Source organism: Pyrgilauda ruficollis, unplaced genomic scaffold (genome assembly GCF_017590135.1).
Source record: "Pyrgilauda ruficollis isolate IOZ18807 unplaced genomic scaffold, ASM1759013v1 scaffold41, whole genome shotgun sequence".
Lineage (NCBI taxonomy): Eukaryota > Metazoa > Chordata > Aves > Passeriformes > Passeridae > Pyrgilauda > Pyrgilauda ruficollis.
In genome coordinates this window covers 2887760-2908345 of record NW_024525601.1, presented here as the reverse complement: position 1 = coordinate 2908345, position 20586 = coordinate 2887760, and the positions used below count along the sequence as shown (strand labels likewise).

General features: G+C 39.6%; 1 protein-coding gene across 1 annotated transcript in view; it reads right to left on the bottom strand.

The window, feature by feature from the left end:
• The window catches only part of PIEZO2 (piezo type mechanosensitive ion channel component 2), a 290144-nt gene that overhangs the window by 73912 nt on the left and 195646 nt on the right, over positions 1–20586 (bottom strand). Inside the window, exons 10-17 of the mRNA XM_041477660.1 lie at positions 20272–20310; positions 18802–18943; positions 18319–18452; positions 15990–16226; positions 10899–11022; positions 9107–9354; positions 8287–8435; positions 7366–7539 (exon numbers count right to left, since the gene is read on the bottom strand). Coding sequence (XP_041333594.1) covers positions 7366–7539; positions 8287–8435; positions 9107–9354; positions 10899–11022; positions 15990–16226; positions 18319–18452; positions 18802–18943; positions 20272–20310 — 1247 coding nt within the window. The remainder of the gene's footprint in view (positions 1–7365; positions 7540–8286; positions 8436–9106; positions 9355–10898; positions 11023–15989; positions 16227–18318; positions 18453–18801; positions 18944–20271; positions 20311–20586) is intronic.

Below are 20586 nucleotides of genomic sequence, written 5' to 3'. Positions count from 1 at the left end.
AGTCCCATCCAACCTGGCCTTGAATACTGCCAGGACTGGGGCACCCACAACCTCCCTGGACAACCTGTCCCAATGTCTCACCACTAAACAGTAAAGAATTTCTTCCTAATATCTAACTTAGATTTCTCCTCTTTCAATTTGTACCCATTACTCCTCCTGTCACTACAATTCCTGATGAAAAGTCCCTCTCCAGATTCCTGTAGGCCCCCTTCACATACTGGAAAGCTGCTGTGAAGTCTCCAAGCAATTTCTTCTTCACTGGGGTGAACAGCCCCCAACTTTCTCACTCAACAGTAAAGAATTTCTTCCTAATATCTAACTTAGATTTCTCCTCTTTCAATTTGTACCCATTACTCCTCCTGTCACTACAATTCCTGATGAAAAGTCCCTCTCCAGATTCCTGTAGGCCCCCTTCACATACTGGAAAGCTGCTGTGAAGTCTCCAAGCAATTTCTTCTTCACTGGGGTGAACAGCCCCCAACTTTCTCAGCCTGTCTTTGTAAGGGAGGTGCTCCAGTCCTCTTATCAACTTTGTGTCTCTGCTCTGGACTTGCTTCAACAGTTCTAGGCCTTCTTATGTTGGAGACCCCAGAGCTGGATGCAGCACTCCAGGCGAGGTCTCACCAGAGCAGAGTAGAGGGGCAGAATCACCTCCTTTGACCTGTTCACAATGCTCCTTTGGATGCAGCCCAGGAATCCACTGGCTCTGGGCTGTGAGTGCACGCTGCCGACTCATGGTGAGTTGTTCATCAACCACCACACCCTAGCCCTTCTCCTCAGGGCTACCGTCTGTCCTTCTCTGCCCAACCCATAGGTGTGTCTGGGATTGCCGTGACCCAGGTGCAGGACCCTGCACTTTGCTTTGCTGAACTTCATCAGGTTTGCATGGGTCCACCACCTGAGTGTGTCAAGATCCCTCTGGATGCCATCCCTTCCCTCCAGTGTGCTGACAGCACCACACAGCCTGTGTCCTCGATTCCACTGTCCATGTCACCAACAAAAATGTTGAACTGTCTCAGCCCCAGTACTGGTGTTGAGAGACTCTACTCATCACTGGTCTTATGAACAATGAGCCATTGACCAATTCTGTCTGTGGCCATCCAGCCAGTTCTTTATCCACCAAGTGGTCCATCCATGTGTCTCCAATTTGGAGACAAGGATATCATATGGGATAGTGTCAAATACTTTGCATAAGTCCAGGCAGACAACGTCAGTTGCTCTGTCCCTATTTATCAATGCTGCACCCTGATCATAGAAGGTCAGCAAATAGGTCAGGCATGATTTGCCCGTAGTAAAGCAATGTTGACTCTTACCAATCATCTTTTTTGAGACTCTTCAATTATTTTCATATCTAAGTCACATACCAGCTAGCATATACTAAAAGGATATTCAAATCTCTATAAATTTACTAAACACCAGTGTTTCCTAAAATGACATAACTAACTCTAATGAAGTACCAATAGGAGCGTCATGTATAAAGAAGAGAGAATGAATTTTCAGTTCAGTACACGTTATAGAGATCCTTGGTAATTATAAACCATCAGCGCTCATTTAAAAGGCAATGCACCATGAAATGAAAGTAACCATATAATCAGACAGGTTTTGTATATATGCAATTGCATTGATTTTTATGAGGTATCTTCCCAAGTGACTTTTATAATGAAAAAAATCTATTCACACTGATGTAAATCAATGACTTAATGACTAACCTCAGTGTAAATTGGACAGAAACACAGTAACTCTATAGGATTTGGTATGAGTGGACTCATCTTTGTCTTATTCATATAACTCCCATTTGTATTTTGGAGATCCAGGAGCCAAATGGGGTTATAAAGATTGGTACATGTACTTTATATACCTGATAAAGCCTCAGCATAAGTTTAGTTTTCAGTAGGCTTAGTTTTATTTGCATCAGTAGGCTTGAGCATTGGATCATGTACTTAGGAGATCCAAGGATAGATAAAATGCCCTGGCCACTGTTTGGAAAGTTATTCTATTTGGAATCCTTCTTCCAAAACTTCCTCATGTATTGCCAGTGTTGCTCTTCCAATTTCCTTTTTTTCCCACAATGAGATAACATTATATTGTGACCAACAACACTGAGGCATTACATATAACAACTTCACTAGTTTAGAATTTTTAAGACCAGCTACCCCATACATCTTCACAGCTAGTGAGATGGCTTCATTGTTGGAAGCCACATACTAGTGGGAAATTACCCCATATAAAGGCAATATGTCTGATACTAAGGGAGAGAAATAACTAAATGATAATGCAGGCAACAAGCCTTGAAGGTACAGCCACTACTGTACTGTCTTTTAGCTGAGAGCATTTCTTACTCTCAGGTTCATTAAATACGGTATCAATAATGAGAAGTATACCAATAGATCTAGTTTTTGGCAACAAAGCAATTTCAGTGGTACTAAAATCAGGCATGTGCCACAGGTCCTTGCTGGATTCCTAGTACTTTCACCTATCTGCAATTTACTAGAGCAGAAGATTAATTAATTGAATGCATTATTAAGCATTTTTTGTCTTTGATAATTTTTTGCCATTTATGAATTGCTTGAAACTTCCTGGCTAAAATAATTTCTCAAGGATCTTTCATGCAAAGCCTTAAGAACAGAAATCTTTCTGCTCTGCAGAATGCTAGTGACCCATCTCCCAAATATTTGGTCTCCAAAACTCAAACTGAGCACGCAGTGCCATACTTCCACTGGCAGGACCTTGAGTGCCTTTACAGGGCTTTAAGGGGATATGCTGCTTGAATCCAAGCCCTGTTAGGGGATTTGGACAGGCCAGGAAAACTTAGTGCAGAGGGTCCCTCTCCTTTCATTGGGTGCTGTGTCCATGCTGAGGCCTCCACCGCGTTGTGCTGGCTGCATTGCAGCAGTGTCTGTGCCTGCTCCCACGCCTCCCTGACCCTAAGCCTGACATGCAGACTGACACCCTGCCTTCACTGCACACCTGGCTTATCTCCACGGATTCACTGGGGCCTCACCAGGCTGTGGCTGACCCTCTTATCGGATTCCAGATCTGATCCTCACCTCATGTTGTTGGTTCATGTTCCTGACTGCCCATGGGTCAAAGTCCTGCCTTGCCTCCTGGCCGTGCCCCTTGGCAACTACCTTGCCTGCCTTAGCCAAGGTTCCTGCCCTCACCACTCACTTAAATACAGGCTTTTGTAGACCAGAATTCCAGCTCTGGTGAACTTTTAGGAACGGTGACTCAAACCATGTGATGACATTTGAAGAAGGAGCATGAAACATGACTCATAAATTGACTTCTTGTTAGAGCAGGTAGTCACAAATAACTAAACAATGCATCTTCTTGGTTTTTCTGTTTATATTCAGTAATGACAACAACTCAGAAGTCCTTCTATTCTCAGAGATGACTTAAAAATAGCTCACATTTATTCCAGTCAAGTATTTTGAAAGGGATCTGATTTATGGAGTTTTCAAGATGCCATTTATAAAGGGATGATCATGATGGCAGTTTTTCTAGTTTGGATCCTGCAGCCCCCAACTCAGCCTGCGAATTAACAGCCTTAGCATGCAGTGGGTTCAGTGTTTCCTTTCCAACTCTGAAATTTCAGTCTGTAGAAACTCGTGTACATACCACATATTTAACCGAACAGGGCCCTCAAATTCCCATTCTTATTCTTGGAGAAAGACAGGGATGTGTGTCTCTGTGTTTCTGTGTCTGTGTGTACACAGGCGCATGCAGACATGCATTTTTCCATGCACAAACAAGGGGTAGATAAACGAGCCTCCTCAACCAAATCTATTGTCTGCAGCCAATTACAAATAGCACCAATTATTCCTGCATTGAGGCGTGGGCAAAGTTTAGGAGAATTCTCATCTGGGAGAAGAAACTCACAATGTATAAATATGCAGGAGAGGTGTATTAAATGCTTCATCAGCTTTAGGAAACTGCAACACCTGAACAATGTTATCTCCCTGCTTACTTCACAGTACTGCGCAGCAAGAACATACTTTGCTTTAAGGCAACTAAGAAGTAACCAAAAAAATAAGGTATATAGGTTTTAAAGGAAAGGAAGAATTGAAGTACCCACCTATTAATTATTAGATATACACGGCCATTGACTTTGGCATGGCTATGAGGTGGGAGATGAAAGCACAAGATGAAAATGGGAAATGAATTAGAGAGAGAAAAGAAAGCCGTTAAATAGGAATGAACACACTTTCCTGTCCACCAATGTGTTATGACAATGTGTCATAACAACACACACTTTGAAATTTTAACATACACCATACAGTGAAAAGTCTATGAAGCTTATAAATGCAACTCTCAGACATTTAGATCCTATGCAGCTACAGCCAGAACTACAGATAATTTTCATAGTCCTCAAAATGTGAGAACAGCCTTTACTGCTTTAAGTAAGCCTTAGAATACCACCAATTTTTAAAATATTTTTTATTTTAAAAAAATATGTAAAGGTAATTATGGCAGAGCATCATATCAGAGAAACTATCTACCTCACCGTCTTTATCTCTGCCACCTCATAATTCGTGGTACAGCAAGGATATGGGTTTGCAAAGTCCTAATCAGAGAACTTGTCTTTCACTTGCAGATGTAAAACTGAGACACTCAGTTCTGACACCTTTATAAATAGTGAGAAGTGCCTCACTTTGCCAGTTCTAGTGCCAGTTTCTGTGCTCTCTCTTTGCAGCTGGCAGACCTTCACTCTTCAACTCACTCTGCAAATTTTGGTCATGAGAAGCTGCATTTTAATAAATGAACATTCTTAGCAATTTCAACAGGACTCTTCAGTTACACACAACTGTAGTACTGTAATCACACCTGGCAGTTCAAAAGCAGATGGAGGAACTGGACGTGCTTTCTTTATTGCTTTCATGACCAGCTCCCAGCTGCTGTGATTATTTTAAGAAGTTTACTATTAAAAGGACTGAGTTCTGTCTTATTACTCAAAATGAAGGTTCTGTTTCTTTATTTAAGTTTTTTTTTGTTGCCAAAGGTGCAGCATAAAAGCAGTTTAAAAAGGTAAAGCATTTGTTGAGTAAAGTTTTTGTTTTTTGCTACTGTCTTCAAAGCAAAAAAAAGGAAAATTAATTTTTAGTAGCTTTGAGGGAAAACTGCACATATATTTGAATCTTGAATCTGTTTTAATTGCCCTTGCAACCTATTGCCAGCATTACTGTTAAGCTGAAGATGGTTGTTGTGTTAGTTCTTATCCGGCTTTATGCATCACCAATACAGACGTCAGCTGTGCTCTTATTGTGAAGCTTTGAACTATAAAGTCAGCTGATGCTCAATACTGATTTATTGCACCAAGGGAAGTAAAGAGCCGGATTTTCATATGCCAGGCAGTGTTAGTAGGAGTACAAACCAAGAAAACTGTTCTGATTTGGGTATTGGTCATAATAGTTAAAGCTTCTCAGGAGGAACAAAGGAGATATGTGATATTTGTGATTTTGAAAATACTGTAAAATGGCAAACATAGCACATATGACACATTTAACAATTAAAAATATTTAGCTACTTATGTGACTGTTTAATACAATCTAGTACACATTTAGACTCAAAAAATAGCATTCTAATGCCAAGATAAAAAAAGCTGATGATATCACATAATCCCCTTCATCTGTGACTTTAATAAAAAGCCTGGTACGACAATGAATGTCCACCTTCAGTGTGATATCTCAAGGCTATTTATTCCTGGCAAAAATGTTTGCTCACAATGCATTAAAACATTTTGTGTCTTCACCATCAGTTCCATCCTTCAGGAATAAAGTGACTTTAGTCACAGTGATCCTCTTCATGCCACCATTTGGAAAGCTGTATAATATTCTTGTATCTTTCATGCGTAATGGAAAGATTTTCAAGTAGCAGTTGCACAGGCAAAGTGAACCCATCAAAATCCTATGAGTGCCTCAGGGTCTTTTTATTCTGTGTCTATTGGGTCACACTAGAAGGGAGGTGGAAACTTCCTTTGTTATTCAGCACAAGTGCAAACTTTGGGCTGCCAGAGAGCTTGCGGAGTTACTGCAAACTGTATAGCATTCCCCCAAATGCCCATTTCAGCTCAGACACATCTGGGCTCTGTTTTCAGGACTTGGCCAATTCCAAGCCCTTAACATGTAGCTACTGCTGCACAAAAGTCCACTATGGGCAAGGGAAGTTTGCTTACAGGCCATTAAAAAAGCGCCCTTGAATCTATCATCACATTTAGCAATTCAAGAAGAGCAACAGGAGAGTTATTACACAGACAGACATTTAAATGTTAAGTTTAATCCCCCCATCTTTATTAAGAAATTTTATCAAGTTTGATCTGTTCTGGTATTAGCAATCTTTAAAATATAGAAACTGGAAGCATTCCACAAAACTGGAGTTTATTCTCATGGCACATACTTGTACCATACACTGTGAAGTAGCTTCATATCAGATTGAATGTATGAAAAATATCTGAAATTCTTTTTAAATCTTGCATAACCTAGAACATAATTCCCTGTTAAGTAACTAGCATTATTCCCTGTGGTATTATTCCCTGTGGTCTGTGTGGTGTTATGCAGCTAGTCCCTGTTCACAGAAGTGCAGCTGAGATACACCTATCACTAGACAGGTGAACATTCTAAAAATGGGGTCTAAATTACTTACTTTCTTCAAAGAATTAACATAATTGTTATTGCATAATATAACACTATGTACTACAAAACCATTTCTCTCTTATACTCCTGGCTGAGGATCCCAGGCCAGACTGGTTTTATGCAGCAAAATATATAAGAATTGAACACTGGAAAAGCGATGTCCCAGATTAATGAAAAAATGCTAATGAACGTCTGGATGAAATCACCAGATGTCTAGCATAGCCAAGGGTCAGTACTATGAAAAGTAGCCACAAATTTGGAATTTTTCCATTTCTGAAGTTCAACTTTATGAAAAGGCCTAACTTCAATGCAAATGTGGTGTTTTCCACAGATCTCCAAATCTTCATGTGGACCTCAAACTGGATGTTGAAAAAAAAGAAGTGACCCGAAATAAAAGCTGTATTTCTTATTACTGACAGGAACACACATACAAAAGGGCACAGACAGTAATTAAGCACCTAACTTCCAGTTAAGGTCAAAGCCAATTAAATAAATATATAAATGCCGTTAGTACCTTTGAAAAATCTTAAAATGAAAAAGTTCAGTATGTAGGCAAAAATGGGGAGAGACAGATACTTTGATTGTAGTGGGGTGCTGGATACTGTGCACTTTCTTTTTAAAACCAGGTAGTCATAGCAAAGGCAAACAACATCCACTGAAAAGTGAGCATTACAAGATAGTCAGAAACAGCATTTCCATACAGATAATCAATAGTTGCATTTACTTTGCTTCTTACCTGTAAATAGTGTTGTCCTGTTTGCTGGTTACAGCTTTTAAATCAGTGATCTGCAGAAACCGATCATGGAAATAGTGAAGGTGTAAGATACACACCAGTAGGAAGGAGGTGGGGATAAAGATGCGTGTGAATAGATCAGCCACAGAAAACTGTTTTAAGCCAAGGTCCTCTAGTCTGGGAAAAAAAAAAGTATTCCACTAAGGCATCTTTTCACACAAAATATTCTTTCCATGAGACATTTCTACAAATTATTTGCAATAGAAAACAAGGGGATGGTACTTTTTACGTGGTTTTGGTTTCTAAAATTCTCCCAAACTAGCAAGTTTTACAATTCAAGTATCTTATGTTCAGACGCAGTAATGCAGAGAGGTACTGTAAAAGTACAGTCAAATGAACAAACCCTGCCACAGATCTCCTGAATCAGATGAGTTTTCTCTGACTGAAAGTCCTGCACTGGAGATCCACTCATTGCTTATACTTTCCAGTGTAAGCTCCTATTGAGAAATGCCCAACTCATCATTAGGATGAAGAATCCCAGTCCTCCTTATTAACTGGAGAGCAGGTTCACCCTCATCAGTTCCAAACATCCTACAGATCTACTCTTAATCTTTCCCTGGATCTGGTTCCTATGGTCAAAGTGGTGAAGAGAAAGTATTGGCACTGTATTGAGAACAGAAGCAACCAAAGGTCTAAGCAGCCAGTTGGAGAAAATACAACTCTGAGATCCTCTGTTGGTCTTGCTCACTTCTATGGTTACACCAATAAATCCATGGCTTCATAATCGAGTGCCTAAAATCAGCTATGCCTGAGAATGGCTACATGATGTTTTTCTCCCATGAAAAGGAAGATTACCCTCAGATCCTTCCATCACACTGAACTCAGATAAAAGATACAAATAAAAAATTAATCAAAACCACTTACTTCCTTTCATCCAGGCCTGTCATGTTCTTCCACAACCCAGGGAATGACTCAAACTGGTATGTGTAGATGAAGATAAGTACCAACATCGTGTAAACAACAACTGACATCCAGAAGTACTTTAAAATCTTTCTCCACCATTCATAGTGTACCTGAAAATCACACACCAAAGATGCTGACACGAGCTGAAGGAAGACACCGATAGAAATATTGATAACATTGTACTGTTGAACAAGAATGAAGAACACTGTTTTTCCCAGTTGGTCTTAAGTAAGCAATGATTATCCACCCAGTGGCAGGCACAGATTTTTGAGATAGCTTTTGTCCTGATGCAAATGCATTGAAGCAAAGACTTTTGTGCAAAAATGTCTGATGAGACATGGGCCACAGACACAAAGTCAGGGACAGCTTCAGCCAGCTCATTTCATCACCACTGGGTGATGAAAATCCAGGAGTAGAGGGACTCCCATGCTCACTGGGGTGTAGAAGTGGTGTGGACCAGCTGTCAAAAAACCTGGTGGCTATGTAGAATATGCTTGGACTCAGAATTTTCCACAAAGGTTCCAAAGCTTATGGTGAAGTGGCATGGCAGAGCAGAGGTGTGCATTGTATCTAATTTATGTGCACTTTACCTGTCTTTGCCTATAACCAAAAACCAAAGGAAAATTAGTCTTAATCCCTTCAAATGGTCTTATTCTGTTGTGCATAACTAAAGAACAAGCTCACTGTTCATGAATTCTATTTGGAGCTACTTTATTACCATGCTAAAAGTACGAACAGTTCTATTCAAGGCTAAAATTCAATTAACACAGTTCTCCCTTACCTGGTAGAGTGCCACACAGAAGAGGAACAGTACCATGTAGATGATTTTGTACATGACAATTGTACCCTCAAAGCTGACAAAGAAGAACATGCCCCCACAGACGTAAATCCAGTACTTGATTAGCATAGCCATCACCAGCTTCCCCAAGACTTTCATAATATCCTGTTCATCCTCCTCCTCTCCCTCCTCCTCCTCTTCCTTCTCCTCTTCCTGTTCTTCTGACACTTCTCCCTCTTGCGACTCCTCATCTGCAAATACAGAGTCACATTTGGCCTGTTTCTTCTGGGGACTTTTAGTAAGAATTTAAATGGGTGGAAAGTAAAATCTCTGCACATGACACAGAAACTTAAAATCAATATTCACAAGAGACTGTAATTCTTAATCATGCATGCCTCCAGAGCAAGGAAAAGGGTTTTAACTTCGTATGAGCTTAAACCTGCTGCTACACATCCTTACCAGACACCCACCTTCACTTTGTCTGAAATGTCAGCAGCTGTAGTGGAAAATTAGAGCTTAAGGGTTGCACAATGGATAACAGCCAAAACACTTCCATATATTCTTATACTCTCAAGTAAGCAACCTTTTAAATTGGAAAACAAAGAAACCACCAGCACCACCAGAAACCTCTTGAGTTTAAGCTCTCTTTTTGTGTTTGAGCTTCTCACCTTGAGTTTCATCCTTTAGATAATATTGTGTTTATCCTCAAAAACTACAAGCAAGGGAAAACCTTAACATAAACCCAAAGAAGCTTAAAAATATAAATGCTGCACTAACACTGCCGATTTTCAAAAAAACTATCATTTATCCAAGATTTTGTGCTGCACCTGGGCCAGAAAAGAAAAGCTGCTTTGGCCCTATGAAGAGACCAAAATTCCCCAGTTATTAACCTTATGAAGTATGTGGAAGGCAGGGTGACCCCCAGCAGCAAGTGCATGTGCCAGTATCTAGATAACAGGGCTTGCCAGAACCACAGTACAGTTGTTTTTCTTTCCATTGAGAGCAATATTGAAACTTCAACATCAAGAGGCTTGCCCACTCCTTTTGTCGCACTCACCATCCCCCTCCTCAGGCTCTTGTCTTGAAAATCATTGTAGTGCAGCTTTGACACTGATCAGATGTTTTACTGAGACAAGGATTGTAATTAATCAGAGACAAAATCACACCACTGCTTCCAGAGCTCACTTTCTACCATTTCAATGCACTGAACTTCTTGAGTTTAACATCCAGAGAGAGAGAGCAAGGAATGTTTGGAGGAACATGTGTCCAGTAGCAAAAGAAAGAACAGGTCACTGAGCTATTAGGTAAGCTGAATCTATGAAAGTAAACTTTGCTCTCAGGTGTGCTTGAGCCCCTCCACTGAAAAAATATAGGCTTGTTGTTTTCCACTGAAATTTGTATTTTAACTTCTGTGTCTGTATAAGAGTTTACGTACCGATACAGCTTTCAAGGAATTTAGCAACTTTTCCTAGGTAAACTCATCTCCTGTGGTTAAACTTTAGGGCAATTAATCCCCTGGTTGGAGTTGGGAACACAGCAGTAAACTGATCATTTGAAAGTTCCATGATCTTTCTAAAACGAGTAATTTCATTACCTTCCAGTAAAGAACATTTTATATGAATTTCTAAAGTTCAAAAGTGTTTTACTTCTATATCTCAGAGATAGGTGCACACAGATTTTATAATATCTTTCTTAGCTAATAACAGATACCTTGCTAATTTGCTTTCAGCATCAGAGAAACGCAGTAACTGGAACTTCTATCATGACTGAAGGACTAAATTGGATCTGGCTTTACCTTTTTCTTCATTTTCTTCACTTCCAACTTTGACCTCAGATAAAGTAGCTTCTTTTAGCCGAAGCGCTTTCTGTTCAGTGAGGTGTTGCCTAAGCAGTAGCCAGAAAGTAATTGTGAAAAGAATCTGCAAACAAAAATCAAAACAAAACCAACAGACTAATTGTGTATCCTATGTCCTAGTGATACAAGCATAGGTTTTCACAAATTTTGCATGCCTTTGTTTTCTCTGTCTCTCAGGAAATGGCAGCAATGGTACGGGTGTCAAAGTTGCATCTTATGGCAAGTTATATTATTTAGAAACATCCAGCATTACAGACAACTTTGCTTCATTTGCACATTTCCACTTCTTAGAGGTATTAATCTATTCCTACCCCATTTTATTCAGATTTTAACTATTGTCTTATAAGTTTAGGGATGTTCTTATTATGCATTGATTGATATAATTCCCGTTTGTTGGGCTTTTGTTAATTTTTTACCTTTTTTCAGGGAAGAAGTACATGCAAGAGTGTATTGTCACTATCATGGTTTTGTACATCATAAATATTTTGATTTAGGAGGTTTGTTACTTCAGGTGCTTAAACAGAATTAATTTAAAAATCCATTTTTTTGTATGTCTTGCATTTATAGAAGACCCAGTCAATGTAATATGCCTTGCATTTGCAACAGTTACAAGAGCTGAGATAGACTTTAATTCTTTTAAGACCTTCAAGAGATGTTAATTCAGCAACAGCAGGATACCTTAGAAATAAACAGATCTCTTTAATGAAGAGTGCAATTCTGTGTTTTGCAACATTCAACATTCAACAGCTTGTAATACCAAGAGATGGACAAAATTTAGAAAACAACATGATCCCTGTTGTCACACACTTGATTTTATGTTTGCTTTCTACAAAGTTTTTGATAATTTCCCTTTGCAGAAGGAGATTTATTTCACTGCATAGCTAGAAGAACAAAATTTCAAAGAGGAAGCACATAAGAGCCAAATACTTCACACACAACACAATGGCAAGGCCAGTGGTACAATGCATTTTCTATCTAATGCACAAGACAATAATGGGGAAAAGGATTGCTCCCAGGAGATGGCTTTTTTTATTGACACTGCTGCTAACACTGAGCCATGGCAGCAGATTGTCAGCCTGTGTGACTGGTCACAGCTTCCCCAGATACCTCCTGGAGCTCTGGCTTTTGCAACACAAACCTTTGATATTGTAAAACACAGACTTTCTTCTGCAGTGATTAGCTCTTACTAATTTATGCCACATTTACTCCCTTGTTCTACATAGCATTTCCAGAGCCAGAGCTGGCTCTAAGGAAAATCTTGAAGGGTTGCAGACCAAAGAAATGCCTTTAGTAACCTTTTACACTATAGATTTTATCTACTTTTCAGGCCAGGAAACAGAAATAGCATGCAGACACTTATGCAGAAAGAATTACAGTACACTTCTATTCTTCTTTCTGCAGAATACGGTACCCAGTCTTCATTTAAATTCAAAGGACCATTATTCAAAGGACTTTAAATTAGGAATAAAGGTGGGTACAGAGTTACTAGTAGAGAAACTACTAGAGACAGATGGACAAAGTTAACAAGCAAAGGGTGCCTGGGATGATGTGAACAAAAGGAAATACATAATCAGCAAAACAGGGCTTATGCAGGGTCACTGCAAGCATTTGTATATAAGCAAGGCAATTACTTCAACACAGCCTTACAGGGAAACCTGCCAGATTCTTTCTGGGAAAACATCATGTCAGGTGCCCCTCTGAAGTGCCTGTACACTTGAGCCCTGCAGTATGGGGAACAAACCCAAGCAATTAGAGATCTCTCTGCAGGGCTGTGGTCTTGTACAGATGAGAGAGACAGGGTGTGATGCCTTGAATATTTGCAATACAGAGCTACAGGCTCTTTAGGAAGCACAGGCCAGAAAGAAGTAAAGGTGAAGTTGGGATTTGCACAGCAGCACGGTTGGAATACATAGACTCTGCCTGGGGATGGAGGATGGACTAGGTAATCTGGGAGAAATGCAGAATGGCCATGCATGTACAGACATGGTTAGAAAAGTCAAGGCCTGAAACTGAGTCTGGCAAGGCATGTCAAGAGCAACAAGATTTGCTTCTGTACATGCCTCAGCAGAAAAAGGAAGGCTAGGGAAAATTTAGGCCCACTGCTGACACAGGGCATGGAAGAGTCTGAGGTACCAAATGCCTTCTTTGTCTCAGGCTTTGCTTGCCAGACTGGCCTTAAGGAAACACAGTTCCTGGACACCATGGAAAAGTCTGAAGCAAGGAAGCCTTCCATTGGTGGAACAGGCTTGGATCAGGGAATATTTAAAGAAAGGGGGCCTACATAAGTGCACGGGTCCTGATGGGATGTGCCCAGGAGCTGGCTGGTGTCACTAGTAGAGGTTACTCTCAACGACCTTTCATCAAATGTGGTGATGGGAAAATTGCTGAAGGAAAGCAAATGTCACTCTTATCTTCAAGAAGTTCAAGATGAAGGATCAAGCCTGGACAACCTCACTTCAATCCCTCGGAGGGTGATAGTGGTGAGATGTTGGAAACGGCTTCCTAGAGAAGCTGTGGATGCTCCATCATTGGATGTGTCTGAGGTCAAGCTGGACGGAACTTTGAGCAATGTGATCTAGTGAAAGATGTCCCTGCCTATGACAGGGGGATTGGACTAGATGATCTTGAAAGGTCCCTGCTGACCCCAAACCATTTTGTGATTCTAATGTGATGGAGAAGCTAATCCTAAAAAAACATTTCCCAGCAAATGAAGGATGAGAAAACCATCAGGAATAGTCAGAGTGTATTTGCCCAGGGGAAGTCATGCTTGACCAGCTTGATAAACTTTCATGATAAAATGACTGACCTGGTAGATGAGAGGAGAGCAGCATACAGTGTCTCTTACTTAGACTCCAGACAGAAAGTGCCTCCCATAAGGCGGTCAGGGGGAAGCTGATGGAGTGTGGGCTGGATGAGCAGACAGTGAGCTGAACTGAAATCTGACTGAACCGCTGAGGTCAGAGGGCAGTGATCAGTGGAATATAGTCTAGTTGGAGGTCCATGATTAGCAATGTGCCCTAGGGGTCAGTACTGAACCCAGTCTTGTTCAACATCTTCATTTTTGGTCCAGACAATGGGGGAGAGTGTACCCTCACTGAGTTTACTGATAACACACACCTGGGAGGAGTGGCTGATTCACCAGCGGGTCATGCTGCCATCCAGCAGGACCTCGACAGGCAGGAAAGAGGGGCTGGATAGCGGGGCTCACAGGAACATCAGGGCATTCAACGAAATGAAGTCCTGCACCTGGGGAGGAAGAACCAGCTCATGTACCATTAAGTGTTGGGGTCTGACCAGCTGGAGAGTAGTTTGGCAGAAACAGCCTGTAGATCCTGGTCGATAACAAGTTACAAGTAAGCCAGCAATGTGCCCTTACGATAAAGAATGTTAATGGCTGCATTAGGAGGTTGACGAAGGTGATTCTTCTTACTCAGCACTGTGAGGTGAGGCCACATTTGAGTGCTGTGCCCTGTTCTGGCACCCCAGTACAAGAGAGATGGATATACAGGAGAGTCCAGCTGAATAGCCATGAAGGGACTGGAACATCTCTCGGATATAAAAGACAAAGCTCGGGAGGAATCTCTTTCAATGTCTATAAATATCTAAAGGAACGTGTGAAGAGGTTGGAGCCAGACTCTTTTCTGTGGTGCCCGGTGATGGGACCAGAGGCAATAGGCACAAACTGAAACATGGGAGGTTCCCTCTGAACATCAGGAAACCCTTTTTTTCCTGTGAGGGTGATTGAGTACTGGCACAGGTTGCCCTGGGATGTGACAAGTTTCCACTCATAGGGATATTCAAAAGCCATCCAGGTATGGTCCTGGACAATCAAGTCTAGATGGCTCTGCTTGAGAGTTGGACCAATGACCTCCAGAAGTCTTTTTTGGCTTCAACTATTGTGTGATTCTGTGAAAGTTATGGAGTGCATGTAATTCAGCCTAAAAAAACCCACTAAATACCTAATGGCTTTATGGGTGTGGCCAAATCACCATATACACACACCAGCTTCCTTTCTTGACAGCATCTGTTTTTAGACAAGATATTTGATGATATAGCCAATAAGAAATAATATCAAATGAATGAAGTATTAAGACTGTTAAAATTCCTTAGAGATTTATGAAGTCACTGAAAAAAAATGCAGAACTTCTCTTGCAGAACCCCTTGAGCTTTATCCCTCTTACCAAACTAGCCCCACTGTTACAAGATAAATAATACAGCACTGACTAACTTTCAAATGCATTAAAGACCCAGAAATGGTTGTCCAAAAGGTATTGCCAACAAGGAAGATGTCATACAGAATCAACTTAAATTGTAATTAGGGGTCACAAGGGAAGTGATCCACTTAGCACAAGGGGAGCAGTGCCAACTAGATGCACTCCCTGAGATGCCCCTCTTGGGTGCTCTAGGAAAAAACATCATTTTTGCTCAGTCCCTTCTGCAGGAGAAAAATTGCAGAACAAAATGCTTTTTCAAGACATTAAAGAAAAAAAATCTATCATGCACTGGGGTCAGCAAATTCTCTTGATTCTAACCTAAAATGGATTTCAACTTGTGCTGATTCAGGTGTAAGGATAAAGAATTAAAACTCAGCCACCCACAACCATGTGCTGCTGCTTGTGCCAAACCATTAGGGACTGAGTAGTATTGGAAAATGCAATGACAACACAGTTCCAGTTGCCATCATAGTCACAGACAGATCTGACATCCCATGGGTATTAATCTAGAGAATCAAATAATATCTGGTTTTGAGTCCAGTCTATAAAACCAAACAAGTGAGCAATTTCAATCCACCAAGTATTTTCTACACAATTATCATGAAAACCTAAAAGGTGTCTGAACCATTTGCTCTAGTACTAGCTTAATATGCAAAAAGCAGTTTTCTGAATACTCTTTCTAATGACTTACCATTTACTTTAGAATTGCTGCTCAATACTGTGGATGTACTCTTAAAGAAATGTCAAGAGATCCATATTTTTATCATAATATATTTTGTGGTTTCATAAGTAAATCTCAGCTGTTTGTTACACTTACCTTTGATGCCAGCTCCCCAGGTTCCTTTCTTTCTAAAAAACCAGATACTTGAGGAAGTTCATCATTCTTGAGCTCAATACTCCATATATACTGTAATATTAGCAGTAAATTTCCATAAAAAACCATGAATGGTGAACTGATCATGGCGTATTTCCTTCGGTCCCGAATCATCCACAATGTGCAAGACCAGATAAGTAACACAAAAGTCAACCAGCTGTGATAGGTGATGCTCCACGCCTTGTGAAAGGAGGAAAGAGAGGAAAAATGTCCACAGATGCATTCAGGAACAACACAGATGCAGATCTCCAGTTACACTTCATTTACAGTTCTTTACTCAGTGCATATTTTCATTTTCATCAGATTCTCACCCATATTAATCACCTACTGGACCTGCTAAAATAAACCCCTTGGAGAACATGCAGAAAGTATTCTGAGGGCAAACCCTTGATGCATTAGCTGCACTTTGTAAGCAGACTCATTGCTTCTCATTACACCAAATTAAAAGAGATGGAAAATAAAGATTAAAGTTTGGGCACAGAATTTTTCTTGTAAAACAGCAGCAAAGAATTCAGAGTAGGAATGGCAAAACTGAATCAATGTGTACTGCATTGAAGGCCTTTGACAGCATTACAAAACAGCATTAACTCAATACTGCTCTAGCTTTTGTGGAATCAGTTTAAAATGGAAAGCTATGGTATGCACCCACCCAATCTGAAGAATGTTTAGTCTACAGTAACTGTGGTAGATTACCTGAATATTCACAACTACATAACATTTTCTGCAGCTTTCAGAATTCTGTTTTTGAAAACTTCTCTATTAAACACTGAAGAAAAGGATTTAGGGGTTTAAGTGTTTTTATCTACATTGTGTTATTGATTTAGGACTAAATGTAGCTGTATATCTGCTGCTATAACTGTGGAGCAACTGTCAATAAAGAATTTAAAAAAAAAATTTGTAAACATTAGGAATATTTCTATCAGGTTAGCTTGGCCCTCCAGGAAATTGTGTCTTTTAAGGGTACGTGAAAACACTGATATGTTACTTCTCCATCCTCGTATGAGAAAATAGCTTATACTGAGCTGTCTTTGGCTGTAGTATAAATGGAATTTCCATTAGAGCACACCACAAATAAAGTCATAAATTAATTTGGATCATATAAAATCAGAATATGTCATGAAGATAAAAGTTAGCATTAAACTACAAGTAAGTTTTTAAAATATACTGTCTCCTTTTATATTGAGAGCTATAACCCTGGGAATTAATTAAAAGGGAAATGCAGACCAGGTCTAGTAGAAGGTGTCTCTGTCCAAGGCAGGGGGGTTGGAACTAGATAACTTTTAAGATCCTTCCAACTCAAACCATTCTATGATCCTTAGATCATAGAAGTACATGGGTTTAAAAAATAGGAAAAAAGTTACTGTGTCAATATGAAATTAACTACTTGCTAATATCTCAGAATGCATCAATCCCGATCTATATTTTGCACAAGGAGCCTTCCTTATTTACAGAGGAAATTTTTTCTGTTAAAAGACAGCCAATAAAGTTTGAAACTTCATGCAAATGAGAGGCAGCCAAGGTAATTTGTTTTACTGTTTTTAATGCAAAATTGGGCCAAGAAGCTTTATGGTTAATTTCATCATAGTTGAAACTTCTCCAAAACAGTAAAAGCAAAGCTTGCATTGGGAATATAGAAAGACATCTAATCATTATGTGGAAACCTTGGTATAATGCAGCTCAAAGTATTTGCAACAAGTAGGCTTAAAAACAAGCAACAGCATGAAAAAGAGAAGAAGGGTAATAAGTAAAACAACATGAAAGTCTGCCTTGGCACAAAGTTGTATTTTCCTTGAGATCTTTCTGTGTCAATACAGGAAACCAGGCTTTACAGATCCTTTCTTCTCAGAGTCATTGAATGCATGCATTGCCTGAATTAGGAACCATAATTTTACAGTTTTCTGTATCAGTATGACATATATTAATTTTACAGGTAAATTTCTGAGTGGTGCAAACACGTGACAAACCTGCTTGTGCAGGAACTTGGGAATCAATAGAAAACTGAGACACAGTTGTTTTCTGCTATTCAACAGACAACAAAGCCTGGGGCTCCCACTCCTGGAAACGTGTTGTCCTATTTAAAGGTCTGTAAGAGGCCTAGGAATTATACATTAATAACCTAAAATGGGCTCAAAATTATGCAGACACCATCTTGATGTTTTTTAAGTCTGATACAAAGACTTGCTGAAAACCAACCAATGAGACTACATTCAGAAAAACATGGAGAAGACACTTTCATAAAAGCAACAGCATTCTTTTTGTTGCTAGTACTTACCATCATAGCTATCAGAGCACAAATGTAGCTTTGTTTCATGATAAATTGAAACACAGAGACCAGGGCATGTAATTTAACATTTTCCTTTTCCTCCTGAGTAATTTCCTCTTCTTCTTCCTCCTCCTCTTCCTTTTCTAAGTAGAAAAAGAAATTCTTATTTCTTATTATTACATTCTTAATTCTTATTTCCATGCTGGTGTAAAGATAGTACATGCATCCTCTCCTGAAATTACTTTGCTTGCAATCACTCTGATGGCTACTTCAAATCACTGTGTTGGTGGGCAAAGTATTTTGGATGGTATACACCTAGAGCCCAGTTTACAAAACTGTCACATGGGTATCCATCATTGCAAGTTGACAGCAGTTATTTAACTTTAACAGGACAAAGAGTTTACCAAAATGACAAGAAATGCTAGAGGCAGTGACTGGAGATACAGAACAAGAAAAACACATGGAAAAAATGACACTTCCTAGGCAATTTACTACCTGACACGCCATCCGAGGGCTCCCACTTGTACTGTGGTGTGGAGTACATGTCTGCTTTGGCTGGACCATTTTCTAGTGGCAGTGCAGGGTGGATGGTGTGATAGTCAGCAGGGCTCCCGTTCACTGTTACCAGCAGCACCTGCCAGGACACCGGAGAGAGGCACTGCGTTCACCGTGGCTCTTAGAGAGTGGGACTCCTACTTCTGTGTTTTGCTACTCTCGGAGTGCCAATGTTAAAAGAGGCTAACAAGCAGCTGCAGTTACTTCCAAGAAACTGATTTGTTATAGTTGTGTTGCATGCAAAAGTAACACAGAACAGTTTCCAAAATTTATTGTTGTTAGATTTTTATGTCATACCAATAGAAGTAACCAAAAAATTCATCCTTCTTCTTAGACAAACTACTACATCAGCATTTTCAGACTTCAGTTCACATCTAAATATTTCCATTATTAAAATAATGGCTATAAATGACTCCCCAATTTGAATTATTAGTGGTGAGATCTATATTTGCAGCTGTTAATAAAACCATTGTGGTAATCATTGTTATTGATTGCACATTTTTGTTACTTGGTAGTGCTAATTCAACACTCTTCCATTGTTTTATTTTTGTGCCTTCAATTGCAGCCCTTTTGTTTGTTTGGATAAGTGCTCCAGCAATCATAATCATCAATAACTTTCCTATTGGCAGAAATTCACATGCAATGGGTTAGTGATGGCAATAAATGCTCAAGACTGACTTCTGCTCAGGCTGTGAGACAGGAGCATATCTTGCTTGTCAAAACTATTCACAGGCACGTGCAACAGCCTGTGAACTGTTTCAGAATAGTTTCTGGGTAATGTTCAGTCATATCCAGCTGCACCAAGTACAGACTGTGGAGCACATTTAGATTAGGCTATGGATGCTTCTAAAATCCATCTTCATCTCCATTCTTCTCTGTGTGCTAAACAGAGGGGACATTTCTGCTTTCAGAGTCTGCTAAGGTCTATAGCAGTCAAGATAAATGGATCATTTGCTGTCTGATCAAATAAAGACTTGTATTTTCTGTAATCTGTAAATTGAACTCATATGTGCTGTCGGTCATGCTTTAAGGGCCTCAGCATTCCAACACGAATGAAATAAAAAAAATATAGCAAAGAAACTAAATCAAATTTAAAGGTGGCTTGCATTAGAAAGCATATTTTGATATCTTATTCAAACCCAATGAAATAACAAAGATTGTTTGCCAGTTGGTACTATTACAAGTAGCTTAATTTCAAGTGACCAATCAATGGTTTCTCAGGGAAATTATTAAGGAAGCAGAAGACAATTACATTTAGGAAATCAATATTATAGGGTAAATGGCAGGCTAACCATAAATCTAGAAGTTTTACAACTGTCATCTAAGGTTTTATCTGTATGTATCCTTGTCTGTATTTACAAACATTGAGAAGAATTGCAAAATTACAAAGACTAGTAGTATACTAACATCCGATGGCTTGTATTCATCTTGGGTCATTGACAGAAGCTGCAAAAAGCAATGCAAGAACAAATTATTACAGAAGCACAGCTCAAGCATTAGTAAGTTTGACTTCTTGAATACGTGCATGCATATATGCTGACTTTTGCAGATTTGCACCAAGAAATTCAGAAAGAAATCTTAAAAAGTCAGCAGAATTGTACAATACCATAAAATTGTATTCAGTGTGCCATAGCATTGACATAATTTTACTGTATGTTCCTGTGAATTTTAAACAAGAACTGAGAATGTTGCATTGAAATTTTGGATACTAAGTCAAAAAAT